We start from the raw sequence: 17,089 nt of genomic DNA, 5'->3' as shown, positions 1-17,089 counted from the left end.
ATTTCAAAATACTATTTCATTAGTCAATTAAGCATCAATTAATTTTCATGATCGTATGTCCGATCAGCAATTCAATGTTAATTTTGGAGAAAATGTCCAGTATAAATCAAGATTCTTAACTGTTGTTTTTTACTTTTTACTAAATTATTTAATTCGCTTATATATTAACTTGGAATCATTCTTATTATACATTTTTCATAAGTTTATTTTGTTCACTGATTGAGTCCTCATAAATTTGCATTTTAGCTTTAATTTTTTGCTATAATTGAGTGTAACAAATTTTGTATTTTACTGTTCTTACCAATTCCATTTATATAGATAATGATTTTATCTCCATAACACTAAATCAGTAATAGTGATTATTTTCATACAGTCAGCGCCATTATAGTTATGATTTAACATCATAATTAGTAAAATTGAATTAATAACAGTGTTTTTTCAATTGGCATAATTATATTAAAGGCTTATAAATAATCAATTTGATTGATAGTTAATAATATGTAAAACAAATATATTTTCAAAATTCATTTTTTTCGTATAAGGTTGATGTTGAAACATATTTCAACAGATTGAATTTGAACTATGAAATAAAGTTTGACCGACTATATTTCAATGACTAGAATTATCATGAAAAATGTGTGCATTACAGCTTTCCATAATATAATTGATATTTTGGAAATTTTTTGACTATAAAAAATAAAATAAATGAATATGAATGTCTATTATTAAATTATATTTTTTTAACTAACAAAGTGATAATACGTATTAAGATAACAATTATAAACATATAACATGATTTATAGATAAGGTTTAAATGAAATTGATTAATGAAGTTTAAATTAAATGAAATATATAAAATATATGTAAACTTAGTAAATTAAATTATTACTAGTTATCAAATTCAAATGGATTATTATAAAATATCAACCAAGTTAATGCAAGGGAAATGTTCTTTTAATTCTAAAATATTTTGTATTAAAAATATAAAAGAATATTTTTGATAAAGTAATTAAAATATTATTTTAATATTTTTTAAGAAGGTTGAAAAATATTAATTAAATTTATTATATATGAGAATATTGATTATTGTTAAGTTTTTTTATAAATTTTTTATTTTAATAATACTCTTTTTCGTTACAAGATTGAATTTAATAAAGTAAAACTACCTAGTCCGACCATGTAAATTGAAAATTGAAGATACATTAAAAATTTAGAGGGAACTGTTGCATCATGCATAAAATAAACCTTAGAATGTGCACATGCACAATGGCTGGTTGTCAAGTTAAAATGGAAAATGGCGCCACATTTGGCAGTTACTAGATACATATAAGTTATGGATAATTATTTAAAAAGATTACTGAAATTTGCAATTGCGGTCGTCAAGTGAATTATTGCAACATTTCACGGCGCGCTATTATCACCCGTGAAACATATTTTTAGTATGGCTGTAGAGTTTGCCACTAGAAGACACGAAGAGCTCATTAACGAAGTTAAGACCATGCTCTGGGGTCCAGTTGTTAAAGAAGAAGTTTTTCAACGTTGGGCTCAAGGTAAAAGCCAATTTGACAATTATTTGAAATTCTTGTCAATCTTTATTTGTTTTCAGGTTTCTATTTTAGCGCCGATGAAAATTCAGCTCTTGTTCAAGATGAAGGAGGACCATGTGCTGTCATAGCTCCACTTCAAGCTTTTATTTTAAAACAGATACTTACAGAAAGTGATATTAATACTTGGAGTGATATTAAGCCTGAAAAATGTAATGAACTGCTTATTAAAGCTATGTCAGAGATACTTGCACAGGCTGTAGAACCAACAAATACAAAATTTTCTATTTTACTTATTGATATGCCAAACAGTATTGTCAATGGAGAAGTACCAATAAAAAATACACAAATGGATGTTGATTCTGTGTTAAAGGAAATTGCAAATATAGAAAGTACAAGTATGCAAATTGACAAGCCAGTTGTAGAGTCTCAAGTTTTTCACTCAAGGTTAAGGTATAAATTATTTTTAATTATAATTATTTTAAATTAATTATTTAGATGAAATTTAGATAACAATTTTAATATTTTCTATTATAGAATTCATACAATAAGTAGTATCGAAGAAGTTCAAAAGTTTTTAACTCAAAATATAAGTATGTTTAAGGAACAATTTGGTGTTTTATTATTATTGTACTCAGTTATATGTACAAAAGGTATACGTCAAATGCGATTAGAGATATCTGATTTAACTGATCCTTTAATTCACTCAATTTTTGGGTATGGAAGTCAAAGTTTAATTAATTTAATGTTAAGTGGTCGGGCTGTAAGTAATGTTTGGGACCATGATCAAGATGTTGGAGGACTCAGTGAGATAATTATTTGTCAATACTGTAAATTCAATACTTATAGCTTAACTGAAATTATTTTATTATTACAGAATTAAAAGGTATTGACCAACAAAATGCTGTTGGTTTTTTAACTTTATTAGAAACTCTAAGATATATTGAAGTTGGTACTTTTCTTAAATCACCTTCAAATCCAGTTTGGGTGTTAGGATCCGAAACACATTTGACAGTTTTATTTTCTACAGAAAAAAAATTAGTGAGCGCTGAAACACCGGCAGAAAAAGCAAAGCGAGTTTTCAAAAAGTATGACAATGATGGAAATAATTTTATTCCAACAGATTCTTTACAAAATGTATTAGCAGAACTAGGATTGTATTCTGATATAGAATAGTAAGTTATCTAATTTTTAAATTTTTTAATTATGTTTAAAATAGTTTTATTAACAAGATATATTTCTAGTGTTGATATAATGAAAAAAAAGTTGGATAGACATAACGATGGCATAATATTAATAACAGCTTTTATGTATGAATTCTTCCCAGAAGAACCTAGAATATATCCAGATACTTTTATTCTTTATCATTATAATGGTTTACTTAGAAGTAATATAAATAACCAAGTAAAATATCATAAAGGTCAAGCGATTTTATTAGAGAGTGTTGTTGAGTCTATTTTAGATAGTAATCCTATGTTGACTGTGTTACAAACAAAGTGGCCAAGTATTGAAGTTCAGTGGGATGTAAATCAAAATCCCAGTATTAATTAAATTGAAAAAATATAAATATATTATTAAAATATGTATAGTAAAAAGTATACTGACACAGTTAAGTACAAAATATGATTGAACTTACTTGTTAGTAGACTTACAAGAAATGTAAGGGAAATACTAATACTAATACAGACAATGATTCTAACTGGCCTTAAAAGAAATTGAAACTTTACTCCAAAGATTTTAATAAATTGTTTGGAAAATTAGAAATTTATATATATATACACATACACACACACACAGAGTGAGTTGCACTGAAGTTTAACATCTAAGTTACCAAAATGCTTGCAATTTCATACAAATTTTGCTGTTTTCTAAAAACTCTGATTTTTCAGAAGATCAAAACTATCAAAAGTATTTTACGGAAATAAAATTATTTTATGCTATTTTGAAATCCATTTTATGTAATGTTTCATTTAAAAAAATATTAAAAATGTACAAAATATTGTGAATATTAGATAAAATTCATTGAGTTTTTATTATACACTTTCATATTTTCAAATTTATTTCTTATATATTTTAAATGAAAATATTTTTATAATTGTATCAATTTTTTTGTAATTAGTTTATTATCTTTTTAAGTAAAAGCCTACACTTTGGAATCTTGCATTAAATATCCTGCAATGACTATAAGCAACTATGTATAGTAAAATAAATGAACAATTACATAAATATAAAGCTATATAATCATTTAATTTTAGGACAACGAAGAATTCGATTATTTAATAATACCCATATTTTTTTTACAATTGACAGTACCAGTACTTGACTACAATTTTTAAATAAAATTTTTATTTTTTGATAAAAATATCTTTTATTGTATTTGTTAAAGGAAATGTGTAATTTGATGAACATGTAGAATTCCAATCATCCATATTCAAGGAGTATACCATGGCACCTTTAAAACCATTTGTTTTAATCCATTTTGCCTAAAATATATTAAAATTTTTAATGTATAATTGAAGATATTTATACTTGTTCATAAAATTATGTTTAAATAAAAAGAACTACTAATTACCTTAGAACTAATACTTGAAATATCATCATACGAAATCCATTCATTATCTTTATATGCATATGGTACATGACTATCATTAACAAAAACTCTTACTGCTCCATTTTTTAAAAATAGGCAAACTTGTGGATATGAAGCATAGCCTAAATAACCTACATCACCATAACCACTAGCTGGTGCTTGAATTTTGTGATTTGAAGGATTATATAATTTGTAACTATGACCATACAAAGGAATTCCAATGACAATTTTTTTTCGGGGCATTCCCTTCAACACCCAATAGTTTGCAGAGAAATTGACATTTAAGGATGTTAAATACCCTGTTTCCAAAAAATGTGGATACAATGGAGAATTAAAATCCGTAACTGGATAATACCATACATAAAAGTGGTAATCATAAGACATCAAATTAACAAAATCAATATGCCTTTAAAAAAAATTTAATGATTTTTAAATGTATATTTTATAATTTTATAATATTACTTACTCTGCAATTGTTGGAACTTCATAACACTGATCGATAAGTGCTCGAGGAGCTGCAACTGCAGCTGAAAGAATTAACTTTTGACCACTATGATCAAATTCTTTTCTTAATTCATATATCAATTGTGCAAAATGAATTTTTTCATGACTGGGTTTAATAGCCCATGCAGGAAATTCCCAATCTAAATCTAATCCATCTAAGTTAAATATTTTTGTTACATTTAAAACTGATTGAATGAATCTAGAAAAAATGTTTAATTAATATAAAAGTTGAAATTGTTATATAAATATTTACATACATTTTTCTGTGGCTATGATTTAATACCATGTCTTGAAAATCAGAGTTATTATTGTTATCAACACTGACCATAACTTTTAAATTAGGATGAATCTTCTTTAACTTTACTACATCTTTATAAACATTTAAATTATTTCCCAAATCAATCATGCAATTATATACTGAAGCAAATCCAATAATAATATGTGTACAAAGATAAGGATTAATATAATTTGGTATTAATGAGATATAATTAATATTATCTTCAATTGTGTAATAACATACAATGAAGGGTCTACAAAAATCATAAAATTTATTGAATAGTAATATACTATAAATTTTATTTTTTAATCTTACTCTTCAATTTTTGTGATGAATTTAAAAGTTACAAAATTTCTGATATGATTCCAAATCCAATGCATCCATAATACACAATTGTTTACCAACTTTCCCTCAGCCATACTAGTTTTATAACAATTGTGCAATAAAATACCAATTAAGAACAATCCAAGAGGAAATGTAATTATAAAAATTATATTAGGGTAGGTAAACCTGCAATGTAAAGAATTTAATGATAAAAAATATAAATGCAATAATACTTGCCAAACAAAATTTTAAATTAATTATTATTCAGTCAGAAATTAAGTCAGAAATATAATTATCTCAATTGAATTCTTAAATAAAAAAGATAATTAAAAAACAAAATCACTTAGATTCTCCAGAGAGTAAAGTGTACTTAGCTTAGGTACAAGAACCTTATAAATTTATAAGCTTTATCACCTGTTTATTCTATATTTCACTTTAACTATTGTCATTCTTATTGAAAAAATGCAAAAATACTACTGCCCGTAAACAAGTTTAATTCATATTTTTTATATAGTATATATATATTATATTTATTGCTATACGTTCAATTTTGTTAATGCATAAACATTCTATTAGAAATGTGCACTACTAATTATTACAGTTTCATTCGGTACCAACAACTATATCTAATACGCCTTTAAGACGTATTAAGGCTTACTAAAAGATTTAATCTTATTGGCCCTTTCGAATACGCATAATTTCAATAGAGAATTTTAGTGATGAAACAAGTCATAATGTAATATATTTTTTACTAAGTAAAGATAAGGTAACGTGAATGTTATATAATTATTATAAAACATAAATTGGAGAAATACTTTTTAACAATTACATATTATTTATTACTATTTCTTTTAATAGTAACATGTATTTATATTTGTCATTATATCATTTTTATATAACATAATATAATATATTTTTTATTAGAGAGATTCTGTTCATTTCCGAAGAATGATTAGTATGGATCAGCGAAATGGATATTCTTAAAATTTCTTAAATCATGATACTTTATGAGTAATTGATTTTTCTTTAATTAGAAAATTGAGAGGATAAAAGTAAATAAGATTTTTAATATTAAATGTAAACTGGGATAAAAATTGTATGCGTTATTTCATTATTTAATGTAGCAGTATTTTCCATTTCATTCGGTTATTTACAGTAAATAATTTTTAATTATAAAAAGATTTTAATGCTTTTCATTTCATAATGATTTTAATATATCAATTATTAATCAAAAAATTTTCAATAAATTCTATAATACGTAAATGAAATTTATATTGGCACTATTAATTAAATAAAACTAAGAGTTTATAATGATTATATAATTAGTGCATATAAATACAAAATTGGGTTGCGAATATTATATTAAATTTTTATTTTTTTAAATATTTTAAACAAAAATATAATACTATTTATGTTATTAAAAAAATGAATTATTTTGTTATGTTTAAAAATTTTAAATAGCATGAAGGTAAATTGTCATATTAAAAGATGATGAACTTTTTAACTGACTTATCGAATTCATACTTTCACATTTATTTAATATGAGACATAGTGCGAGGTGTATTATTTTATTAATATTACATTTATTATTTATTAATATTACATTTAATAATATTACATTATTCCAATAACAGGATGCTTGAATTTTTGCCTAAAAAATTTTATTTCTCATTGGTAAAAAGAAAAAGATTTTGATTTAATGACAGATTTAAATATGCTTCTGAAAAATAAAGTAATTTTTTCTTGACTGTATATTGATAACTAGTATATCTATATTACACTTACTTATTATACTTATTATAACATTATACTAGTACAATAAGTTCAAGTTAGAAATATTTAAATAAAGTAGAAAATTTTCGTAAAAAGAGAAAACGAGGAAATTTGTATATAATATTAAAGATCCGATAAAGTACTTTTTAGTTTAATATTAATTAAATTTAAAGATGACAATATATTCGTTATTTTCTATCGTTAGGTCATTTTCAAATTAGTATGAAAGATTAAGATAGATTTTTATTGTATTTATATGGTTTGAATAGCAATAGTACCGTAGTTTATACGAATTGTATAATATTTTCTGTATAATTCATTGATTTATACATAATTGAATTATATAATGAATTATACATAAATGAAAATAAATTGATTTATTTTGAATTCAAAATCAATTATACTATTTATGTTTAATTAAATTTCATAATTATTTTTTTAAATTAAGCTGTAATACTAAATATTTTGTAGAATAAATAATAATATTTTCCGTGTAAATTTATTTACCGTATTAATTATATGTTTAAAGTTTTTATTATTATTCTATAATTATTTTTATTCCATAACTTAAGCCAAGAAAATATAGGAAAATATACAAAAAATATATTCTTCCACGTAACTAAATCGTTAATAAATAACTTTATATGAATTAAGACAATTTGCTTGTTAAAAACAAAACCTGCTAAGTATTCGGAGGTTAAAGTTATTAGGAATAACTATATTATTTTTAAAATCTTCAATTTCAATTTTAACAATTTGAAAATATATTATTTATGAATAATTAAACTATTCAAATTATTTGTAGTACCAGACAGCAAATGTAAAACGATTAATTTTAGAAACCCATATTTTGATGGCGTAAATATTTACTATTAAAATGATTTTTCTACTATTTTAGGGGGTTAAAAAAATTTAATTATAATTTTGATCTTTGAAGGTTTCTTAAAGAAATTGAAATTACAAATCCGAACAATTCTGAAAATTTTTAACCTTCTAAATGGTCCATGGTTCGTAGGTGGTTTCCACGTGGTGGTAGCATGCAGTACACGTTGAGGTAAGAGGTCGTAAATCTCCGGGTCCTCTTAATGTAGTGGACTTGTTGGTAAGTTACTACACTAAGAAGTGAGAGATCGTAAATTTCTGTACACCCCATAGTGCAGTGCCATGTGGTGTTTTGGTTGCGAGTCTCCTCTTGATGCGTGGAAGGATGAAGAAATGGTTCAATATCTTAATGTGTCTTGGTAGCGGTATCTTATATATATACAGCATGCAGTGACAGAAATAGTGACGTCTTGATCTAGAATGCAGCGATAGGAGTAGTGACGTCTTGATTCAGAATGTATCAATAAAGGATCATAAGGGATTTAATTATTGAAAAGATAAAAAATCTAAGTATTACACCTAATTAAATAAAAACTTAACCAAGAAAAATTTATAAATAATGAAAACATGTTCGTATCAATTATTTATAATCGTTTGGATTTATTTATATTGATTCAAAATCGATGATAAGCACAAATTGAAATCGTAATAAAGTCTTATGATTAATAATCATGTAATACATTAGATTTAGAAGAGCTAGTATATATGTAATATAAGATTTTTAATTTCAATTTTATTATATTACATATAATATATATACATATAAGAAAGAATTTATTCTTTACAGTATAATTCAATGACTCTGTTTAGGATTGGATCACTTTTCAAGAAAATTAATTCTCCGAAATTTGTAATCGTTCTAGCTCGCGAAATGGTAAACATTGACTCCGAAATTTCTCGATCATTTTAACGTTTTTACTTACGAACGTCTTGTAATTTTTATCTAGTTTTCGCATAGCAACATCGTTTTGAATTCTACAAAATTTGTAGAGCCTTGTTTTTCTGGCGAAGTAAGCTGTCGCGCGGATATTTAATGGAAGAACGCGACGAGCTTACTCTCTCAATAAACTTCTCTCAGAGAAGACGCCATGACACGAATCAGGGTCTGTCTTGACAGGACCGCCATGGAACAGTCGCTATCTCTCAGCAGAGCCGCAACTGAACGAACAAGCCTTCAGTTTCGTGTGTGTATTTAATAGGCTTGTAGGTATTCATTGTAATAACATCATTCAGTCAGACTTCACAGCTATAGGCTAGTTACTCAGTTACGTCAACAGTGAACCCATTATAATAAATACACGATGTCCGATTATTAAGGATTTGTTTTATGGCTCGAACTGTCAATTCAATAGTTCAGTGGATTAGTCTCTTTTCATGATAAATTAAAAGGAAATAATAAGTGGAAGGGCTGAAAGATATTATGTATTTTAGCAAAACCAATGTTTATTATTTGTTAAATATTATAATAATATTGCACTGTTGTTGAGAGAGAGAATTATTCTATTTTAGTAGTGAGGATGTTTCTTCGCGTTCTTGATTATTGATGCTATAGAAATTACTGTGTATCGTGAGAGTTGAGGTTATGCTGATGTAAATATCAGCCTGCGTTGTCGATCATGCTCATGAATGAGCATGAGAAGATGGTGTTAGAATCAAGTATGCTTGGTAGAAATAATGAACATACTTAATAATGTAAAATCTTGTTTAAGCTCATCTCTTGCATAATCTCTAGTTATTATGGGAGCAGTAGAAAGCTAGTCACATGCAAGAGTCATAAATTACAAGCCTTCGAGCATTGAAGGCTTGATGAAGATGTATTTATTGTCGATTCTTCTATAAATTGTTGTCTGGATTTGACAATATAATTGACGTGTTGCGTCAATTGTGTCGACTGTTTGAGGGACTGCACGATGACGAAGTATTAGTTCGAGAGAACGTACTCTATCACCTGTCGACTGTTTGAGGGACTGCACGATGACAAAGTATTAGTTTGAAAGAGCGTACTCTATCACCTGTCGACTTATTGAAGACGGGTTTAATGCAACTCGATTTGCTCGTGTGCGACTAGCTTATTTAAATAATATAAAGAATGTGTACTTTGTAAATTATCGACAAGGTATGTTGATTTTCTGCGTGGCTGGCGTGCCCCCCTTCGATTACGATTCTAACAGCCTTCACTGTAAAATCACTATCTCATCTTGCTGATTTCCTTTTAATAATCCACGTGTAATTTTAAGTTTGTTGCCGAATATGCGGCCACGTGTCGTCATAATATATTAAAAACACTGAGTGGTAATAAGAGTTGAACGAACGCGAGGTAGAATTACAATGAGCCTATAAGCTCCTTGAATACGCGCACGAAAACCGAAGGCTTGATTGTTCCGTGGCGGCTCTGCTGAAAATATCGACCGTTCCATGGCGGTCCCGCTGAGGGCAGACCGAGACTCGTGTGCCATCGCTTCTACTGGTAGAGGGTTAGATCGGTTCACTGCGTTCGGGTCACGCCAAGATGTTTGTAGAAAGCGCAGTTCAAGAAGAAAGAGCTTCAAGAAGAAGCACTTCAGCTGGAGGGCAATTCAGCAAGAGAGCGGGACATGCCGCATGCTTTATATATCGACGCGGCGGCTCACTTAGCTGGTAACAAAGCATCGTTGTTGCTGCACTGGAATATTACATGAGGCGCAGAAAGAAAAATTTAGAACTTTCGAGAATTCGACAAAAGAAAAAATAAGGCATAATAATGTTAGAGAATTTCGGGCGATGTTATTACTCGAAGACCATATAAACATTACGGGCCATTTGAAACCAAAACTTACCAAAAGTATACGAAAAATCTCGTCCAAGTGTTTAAAGAAATCTGAAATCTAAAAAGTCTGCGATGCCGACAATTGGCGGTCTTGAAACTGGTTTCAATCCCGAACACACGGTCAATTCTCAGGTGTGCTATAATTGAAAGTACTCAAGAGTACGGACTGCATTACAAGAACATACACTACTACAAGAAGCGCAAAATCTGGGCACTTGCTTGAGTCAACTAGGTGGAAACATGTTGAACTGCAAAAGGCCACTACACTCATCACTAAGACGTCATTGTAACCGAAGCTGTACTCTCAAATAAGGCGCTACCACTTCTGTATTAGACGTCGCTGTATTCAGAGCTGTCCTCTAGATTCAAGCACTATGACGACACTGTAACCAGAGCTGTACTCCGGATTAAGAAGACAATGCCCACTATATCTCGATAAGTGCCACAGCGCGCGCACTACCAAGATACACTGAGGTATAGAATCATTTGATTTACTTATCAAAACAAGACTCGTACTTAAAACACCATACATGGCACTATACAAAGAGTATCAAGGATTTAGGACCTTGCACTTCTGTATAGTAAGTTCCACCAAGCACACTACACCAAGAGGATCCGGAGATTTACAACCTCCAACCTCAACTCGGAATGCCCGCTATCTGCACGTCAAAAAATCACTAAGGAACGGTAAGGTCTCAACGTTCTCACCACCAACGTAGAATCATAATTGTGTATTTGTAAATCAAAACTCAATAAATAGCACGAAAAATAATTATGTTGATTAATGAATTGAAGCATTAGATTCTCACTTATTCACACTGTTCCACCAGTAAAATGGTGGATATGGTATAATCCAACCATCTTGACTGGAATTCCGAACAAACTCAATTTAATAATGATTAAGCTATTATTTGCATATTTGTTTGTTTATCTTTATTCATTTTTATAATTTTTGTAATATTTAAGTATATGAATATATTATTGTTGTGGTTTGGTACAATTGTAATATACTTATAATTGCTGGTAATCTCTATTTAGCTTGTGTAAGTCTGATTTTGTATTTTATATCTATAATCATAAGTCAGGTATCACTGCCGGTATTTCGTTCAATTTTCAAAAATTTATTATAAATTTATATTGTAGTTTTCTATTTAAACTAACTTGTTAAACAAAATTAAAAAAAAATTAGTTAAAACATGTAACATATTTGACGATAAAAGTACACTTAAATAAACATAATATTTTTAAAATTAAATTAAAATACATTTATTTATTTATAAACTAATGTCTTTAATTTGATAAAATAGTGGTACGTTAATTTAATGACAAAATTTTGTTTTCCGAAATTCTTTTTTATATTTCTGTACGTACACAAAATATAAATTCAAATAAATTTTAATTAATCAATAGAAAATTGATTAGTTATTCCTGGTTCTACAAAAAAAATATCAATAGAATAGAGACATTATACAAAATATACATAATAAATTTTTTCATATTTTTAATCTGATTTAATTTTAAGAACAATTTGTTAATATGTTTATTAAAATATTTAATAAATATGTTTTATTGTAGTAGTGAGTATATATTTTGTATTAAAATATTGATAATTTTTACATGTTTATATACAGTCTTTAATAAGTAAAATAATAAAACTAATATAAGAATTAATATCTTTTGAAAAAGGATTATTCAGCAGTTATAAATACATAATAGAACCTATAAAATTCGAAATTCATATTGTTTCGATAGGTAAATCGGTGAGTTTAAGTAGATTTTGATCTTGTATTAAAAATGTATTTTTTACTATTGTTAAATCAAGATGTAAGATAATTATTAAATATACAGTATGTTTATATGCTAATTTTGAGGTTACATTACCATTTTCTCTTTACAATGAGAATAATTATGTTACTGTAAATTTATTATAACAGAAACAAATTTATTTTCTAATATTCTTTTATGCATTAAAATAATAAAATTTATAAATAAATAAATTTTATTAATGTTTTAAAAAACTGCATTGTGATAATGTGAAGTTTTTCTTAGTAAAACTAATGGTGTATATATACTTTGTAAAATTCAGGGAAATTAAAGTAATATTTTATTTTTATTTTTAATATTTAATGGTGGGAAGTGAATTGTAAATAATTGATATGATTGCTTAATCTAATTAATTAAACATGACATGTATTTAAAACTACAAAGATCACATAAAAAGAATTTATAATATATTACAAGAAAAAATATATGGAATAATATGAAATTTTTATTTGAAAATGCTTGATACATGTAAACTGAAAATTATATTTTAACTCATAACATAGAGAACTTAAGTCATTACTTTTATTTATATAATCTTTTATGCGGGTTAACTTTTGTTGTAATTACAAAAATGATCATAGTATGATTTATATTATATTGAAGGTTTTATGTATACAGTAATAAGAAATATAAAATAAATTGTTAAAATTTTGTCATTATATTTATACTTATTGATCATTAGAGTAACCAATTTAATTTAATACTCTTTAGTCACTTGTTTTATAGAATATTTATGCAATGAATAAAAATTATGATAAGAAGTCCAGTAGACCAAGTAGATCTAGAGAACGAGACAGGGAACGTGAAAAAGAAAGGGATAGAGAATATAGAGAGCGAAGACGTTCTAGAAGTAGATCAAAAGATCGTAAGAAAGATCGAAAACGATCTAGATCTCATGACTTAGATAAATCTCGAGGTAGAGATCGTTCCAAAGAAAAAGATGTAGATAGAATTCGTGAAAGAGAATGTGAAAGATCCAGAGATAAAGAATATGATAAATCTAAAGAAAGGCGAGATGTTAAAGATTATAAAAGTAAAGATGATAAAAAACAAAAAGTTAATCCTATATTTGTAACTGATGAAGAGAAGAGAGACGGCAAAGTATCATGTAAAAAGGAAGATGAAATAGAAGAAAATATAGATCCTAAAGTAAAACCAATAGCTAAAAAAGAGCCTTTGAGTTTAGAAGAATTATTAACTAAAAAAAAAGCTGAAGAAAAAGCTCGTGCTAAACCAAAATTTCTTTCTAAACAAGAACGAGCTGTATTAGCATTACAGAAACGACAAGAAGAAGTTAGTGCTATCAGAAAACAGCAAGAAGAACAAAAAAAGAACATTTCTCAAATTGATGCATCAAATTCAAATAATAATAGAGAATGGGATGATCGTGATAGGTATATTTGATTTAAAATATATTTATCTAATTTTGTTATAAAATTATAATTTTTCTAATTTTTACATATTAGTAAATTTGTATAAAACTATTGATATTATAAAGTTTTAATACAAATAATTTAAGAAAATTAAATAATAACAGTACCCAATTTAAATGAAAATATTTTATTATTTTTTAAATTAACAAAATGTTTTAACTTCTTGTTACCCCAATAATAAAAATTATATTTACAATTTTATGAAAAATAATTTAGTTATAGCAATAATTTTTTATGCAGACGTAGAGAAAATCAAAGGTCTCGTGATGAAGAAATTAAAGATAAGGATAAAGAAAAAGAAGTAGAAGCTATAAAAGAAAGATATCTTGGATTAGTCAAAAAGAAACGGCGTGTAAGAAGATTAAATGATCGTAAATTTGTATTTGATTGGGATACTTCAGAAGATACATCAGTTGACTATAATAATATTTATAAAGAAAGGCATCAAGTACAGTTTTTTGGTAGAGGAAATTTAGCTGGCATTGATATTAAAGCCCAAAAACGTGATCAAAGTAAATTTTATGGGGAATTATTAGAAAAAAGACGAACAGAAGCAGAAAAAGAACAAGAAAAGTATCTAAATTTTTAATTTATATAAATATATATTTCTATATTTATATATTATATAAATTTATATAAATATAAAAATACTTTAATATTTAATTTTAATATTTAATATTTTATAGGGTAAGATTAAAAAAAGTGAAACGAAAAGAAGAAAAGCAAAAATGGGATGATCGTCATTGGTCAGAAAAAGCACTTGATGAAATGACTGAACGTGATTGGCGTATATTTCGAGAAGATTACAATATAACTATTAAAGGTGGTCGTATTCCCGATCCAATTCGATCATGGAAGGAATCTGGTTTTCAAAAAGAAATTTTGGATATAATTGACAAGGTTGGTTATAAAGATCTCACACCAATTCAGCGACAGGCAATTCCAATTGGTTTACAAAATCGTGATATTATTGGTGTGGCTGAAACAGGGTCAGGTAAAACATTAGCTTTTTTAATACCTCTTTTATTGTGGATTACAAGCCTTCCAAAAATTGAGCGTCTAGAAGAAGCTGATCAAGGACCATATAGCATAATTCTAGCTCCAACACGGTTTGTATCATTTATATTATATTGTGTATTTATTATTATATTTATATTTAAATTTATTATTTCAGTGAGTTAGCTCAACAAATTGAGGAAGAAACAAATAAATTTGGTCAACCATTAGGAATCAGAACTGTGGTTGTCGTTGGTGGTCTTTCTAGAGAAGAACAGGGTTTTAGATTAAGGATGGGATGTGAGGTGATTAACTTAAATCGTACGCTTATATCTTGTAAAAAATATGTATACCAATATATATATATATATATATATATAATATGGACATATTAAATTTAATAATTATAATTATTGAATTTATAAAATATTAATTTGATTTTTTCATTATATAATTGCAATAATTATAATCAATAGATTGTTATTGCTACACCTGGAAGATTAATAGATGTTTTGGAGAATAGATATTTAGTTTTAAATCAGTGTACATATATTGTTCTTGACGAAGCAGATAGAATGATAGATATGGGTTTTGAACCTGATGTACAAAAGATTTTGGAATATATGCCTGTTACAAATCTTAAACCTGATAATGAGGATGCTGAAAATGAAGAAAAACTCCTGGCTAATTATAATACTAAAAAGAAATATAGGCAAACTGTTATGTTTACAGCTACTATGCCAGCAGCAGTTGAAAGATTAGCTAGAACATATTTAAGAAGACCAGCAGTAGTGTATATTGGCAGTGTAGGTAAACCTACTGAACGAACTGAACAAATTGTACATATAATGGGTGAAGCTGATAAGAGAAGAAAACTTATGGAGATACTTAGTCGTGGTGTTGAACCACCTATTATTATTTTTGTCAATCAAAAAAAGGGAGCTGATGTACTTGCAAGAGGGTTAGAGAAACTTGGAGTAAGTTTAGAATATGTATATTAATGTTATGCAATAAAATTATACTTAGTGTTAATAGTCTATATTGTTACTTAGTACAATGCTTGTACACTTCATGGTGGTAAAGGACAAGAACAGAGAGAGTATGCTCTTGCCTCACTTAAAAGTGGAAGTAAAGATATTTTGGTTGCTACTGATGTTGCTGGTCGTGGTATTGATATTAAAGATGTTTCTATGGTTATTAATTATGACATGGCAAAAACAATTGAAGGTAAATAATGAATGAGTAGTATTGATATTAAACAAAATAGGTTACTAATATATCAAATAAAATTTAATGACGTTATATATTATTTTAATTTATAGATTACACACATCGAATTGGAAGAACAGGTCGTGCTGGAAAGGCTGGTATAGCTATATCTTTTTGCACTAAAGATGATAGTCATCTTTTCTATGATCTTAAACAAACGATCTTATCAAGTCCGATTTCGACTTGTCCTCCAGAGCTACTGAATCATCCGGATGCACAACATAAGCCAGGAACGGTTGTTACTAAAAAACGACGAGAAGAAAAAATTTTCGCTTAAAATATTTAACATAATTTTGTTTAACAATTATGTAATCAGATGTAAAATTAGAATTAAAAGTATGTCGTTAAATATTATAATTGTGAAAAACAAAATAAATATTTGAAGATATTTTTTTTCTAAGCAATTTAAGTTTAAATCTATAATTTAATTTTAAATTATATTGTTTCAAATATTACAAAAATATCTAAAGAACAAAAAACTAAATATTTACATTTTTAATTAAAATTAATATTTGTACTTTCGTGTAATCTAAATATGTATAATACTATAATAGTACAAATTGATCAAATTAATATCACGTTGATTTTGTATTTGCTTCATTAATACAAATTCAAAGTGTTAATTTATCCAAATACAAAGCAGATTTTTTATTGATAATAAAATATAAAATTATAATCAATTTGATATTTATAAAAAAATTTCTAATAGGTTTTGAATTTATAAAAAATGTTTTCTATAAATGTTTTCTATAAATGTTTATAAATGTATTGTTTTTCTCTTATATTAAACAAGCAATATATCTATACATTTACATAAAATTACTTTATATTTTGTTATGTCGATCATAAAATAAAAAGATTACAAAT

The 17,089-nt window shown here is 26.6% G+C and overlaps 3 protein-coding genes across 5 annotated transcripts; 2 read left to right on the top strand and 1 right to left on the bottom strand.

Annotated features, from left to right (window-relative positions):
- The first annotated feature begins 1,199 nt into the window (after positions 1-1,199).
- LOC105366523 (protein FAM188A homolog) lies at positions 1,200-3,219 on the top strand. The gene is made up of 5 exons (XM_011504994.1): positions 1,200-1,550; positions 1,607-1,997; positions 2,082-2,350; positions 2,422-2,719; positions 2,789-3,219. Exons 1-5 carry the CDS (start codon positions 1,442-1,444, stop codon positions 3,093-3,095), a joined length of 1,374 nt encoding a protein of 457 aa, XP_011503296.1. The 5' UTR covers positions 1,200-1,441; the 3' UTR covers positions 3,096-3,219.
- Positions 3,220-3,862: 643 nt separating this feature from the next.
- On the bottom strand, positions 3,863-5,688 carry LOC105366556 (acidic mammalian chitinase). The gene is made up of 6 exons (XM_011505048.1): positions 5,654-5,688; positions 5,231-5,425; positions 4,896-5,168; positions 4,601-4,837; positions 4,117-4,540; positions 3,863-4,027 (listed from the first exon to the last, which is right to left on the bottom strand). The coding sequence occupies exons 1-6, from the start codon at positions 5,686-5,688 to the stop codon at positions 3,890-3,892; spliced, it is 1,302 nt and encodes a 433-aa protein (XP_011503350.1). The 3' UTR covers positions 3,863-3,889.
- A 6,038-nt stretch (positions 5,689-11,726) lies between these two features.
- On the top strand, positions 11,727-16,536 carry LOC105366522 (probable ATP-dependent RNA helicase DDX23). 3 transcript variants are annotated; one of them, XM_011504992.1, is made up of 8 exons: positions 11,727-11,743; positions 13,251-13,918; positions 14,198-14,530; positions 14,644-15,066; positions 15,132-15,258; positions 15,430-15,930; positions 16,006-16,180; positions 16,276-16,536. In XM_011504992.1, the coding sequence occupies exons 2-8, from the start codon at positions 13,263-13,265 to the stop codon at positions 16,497-16,499; spliced, it is 2,439 nt and encodes an 812-aa protein (XP_011503294.1). In that variant the 5' UTR covers positions 11,727-11,743; positions 13,251-13,262; the 3' UTR covers positions 16,500-16,536. The 3 variants fall into 3 exon arrangements, with proteins under 3 accessions (XP_011503294.1, XP_011503293.1, XP_011503292.1); XM_011504991.1 differs by lacking the exon at positions 11,727-11,743 and adding an exon at positions 12,437-12,460; XM_011504990.1 differs by lacking the exon at positions 11,727-11,743 and adding an exon at positions 12,745-12,796.
- The last annotated feature ends 553 nt before the right edge of the window (positions 16,537-17,089 follow it).

This window comes from Ceratosolen solmsi, unplaced genomic scaffold, assembly GCF_000503995.2.
Source record: "Ceratosolen solmsi marchali unplaced genomic scaffold, CerSol_1.0 scaffold49, whole genome shotgun sequence".
NCBI lineage: Eukaryota > Metazoa > Arthropoda > Insecta > Hymenoptera > Agaonidae > Ceratosolen > Ceratosolen solmsi.
The sequence above is the reverse complement of the archived record's forward strand: the minus strand, read 5'-3'. Positions and strand labels throughout refer to the sequence as shown.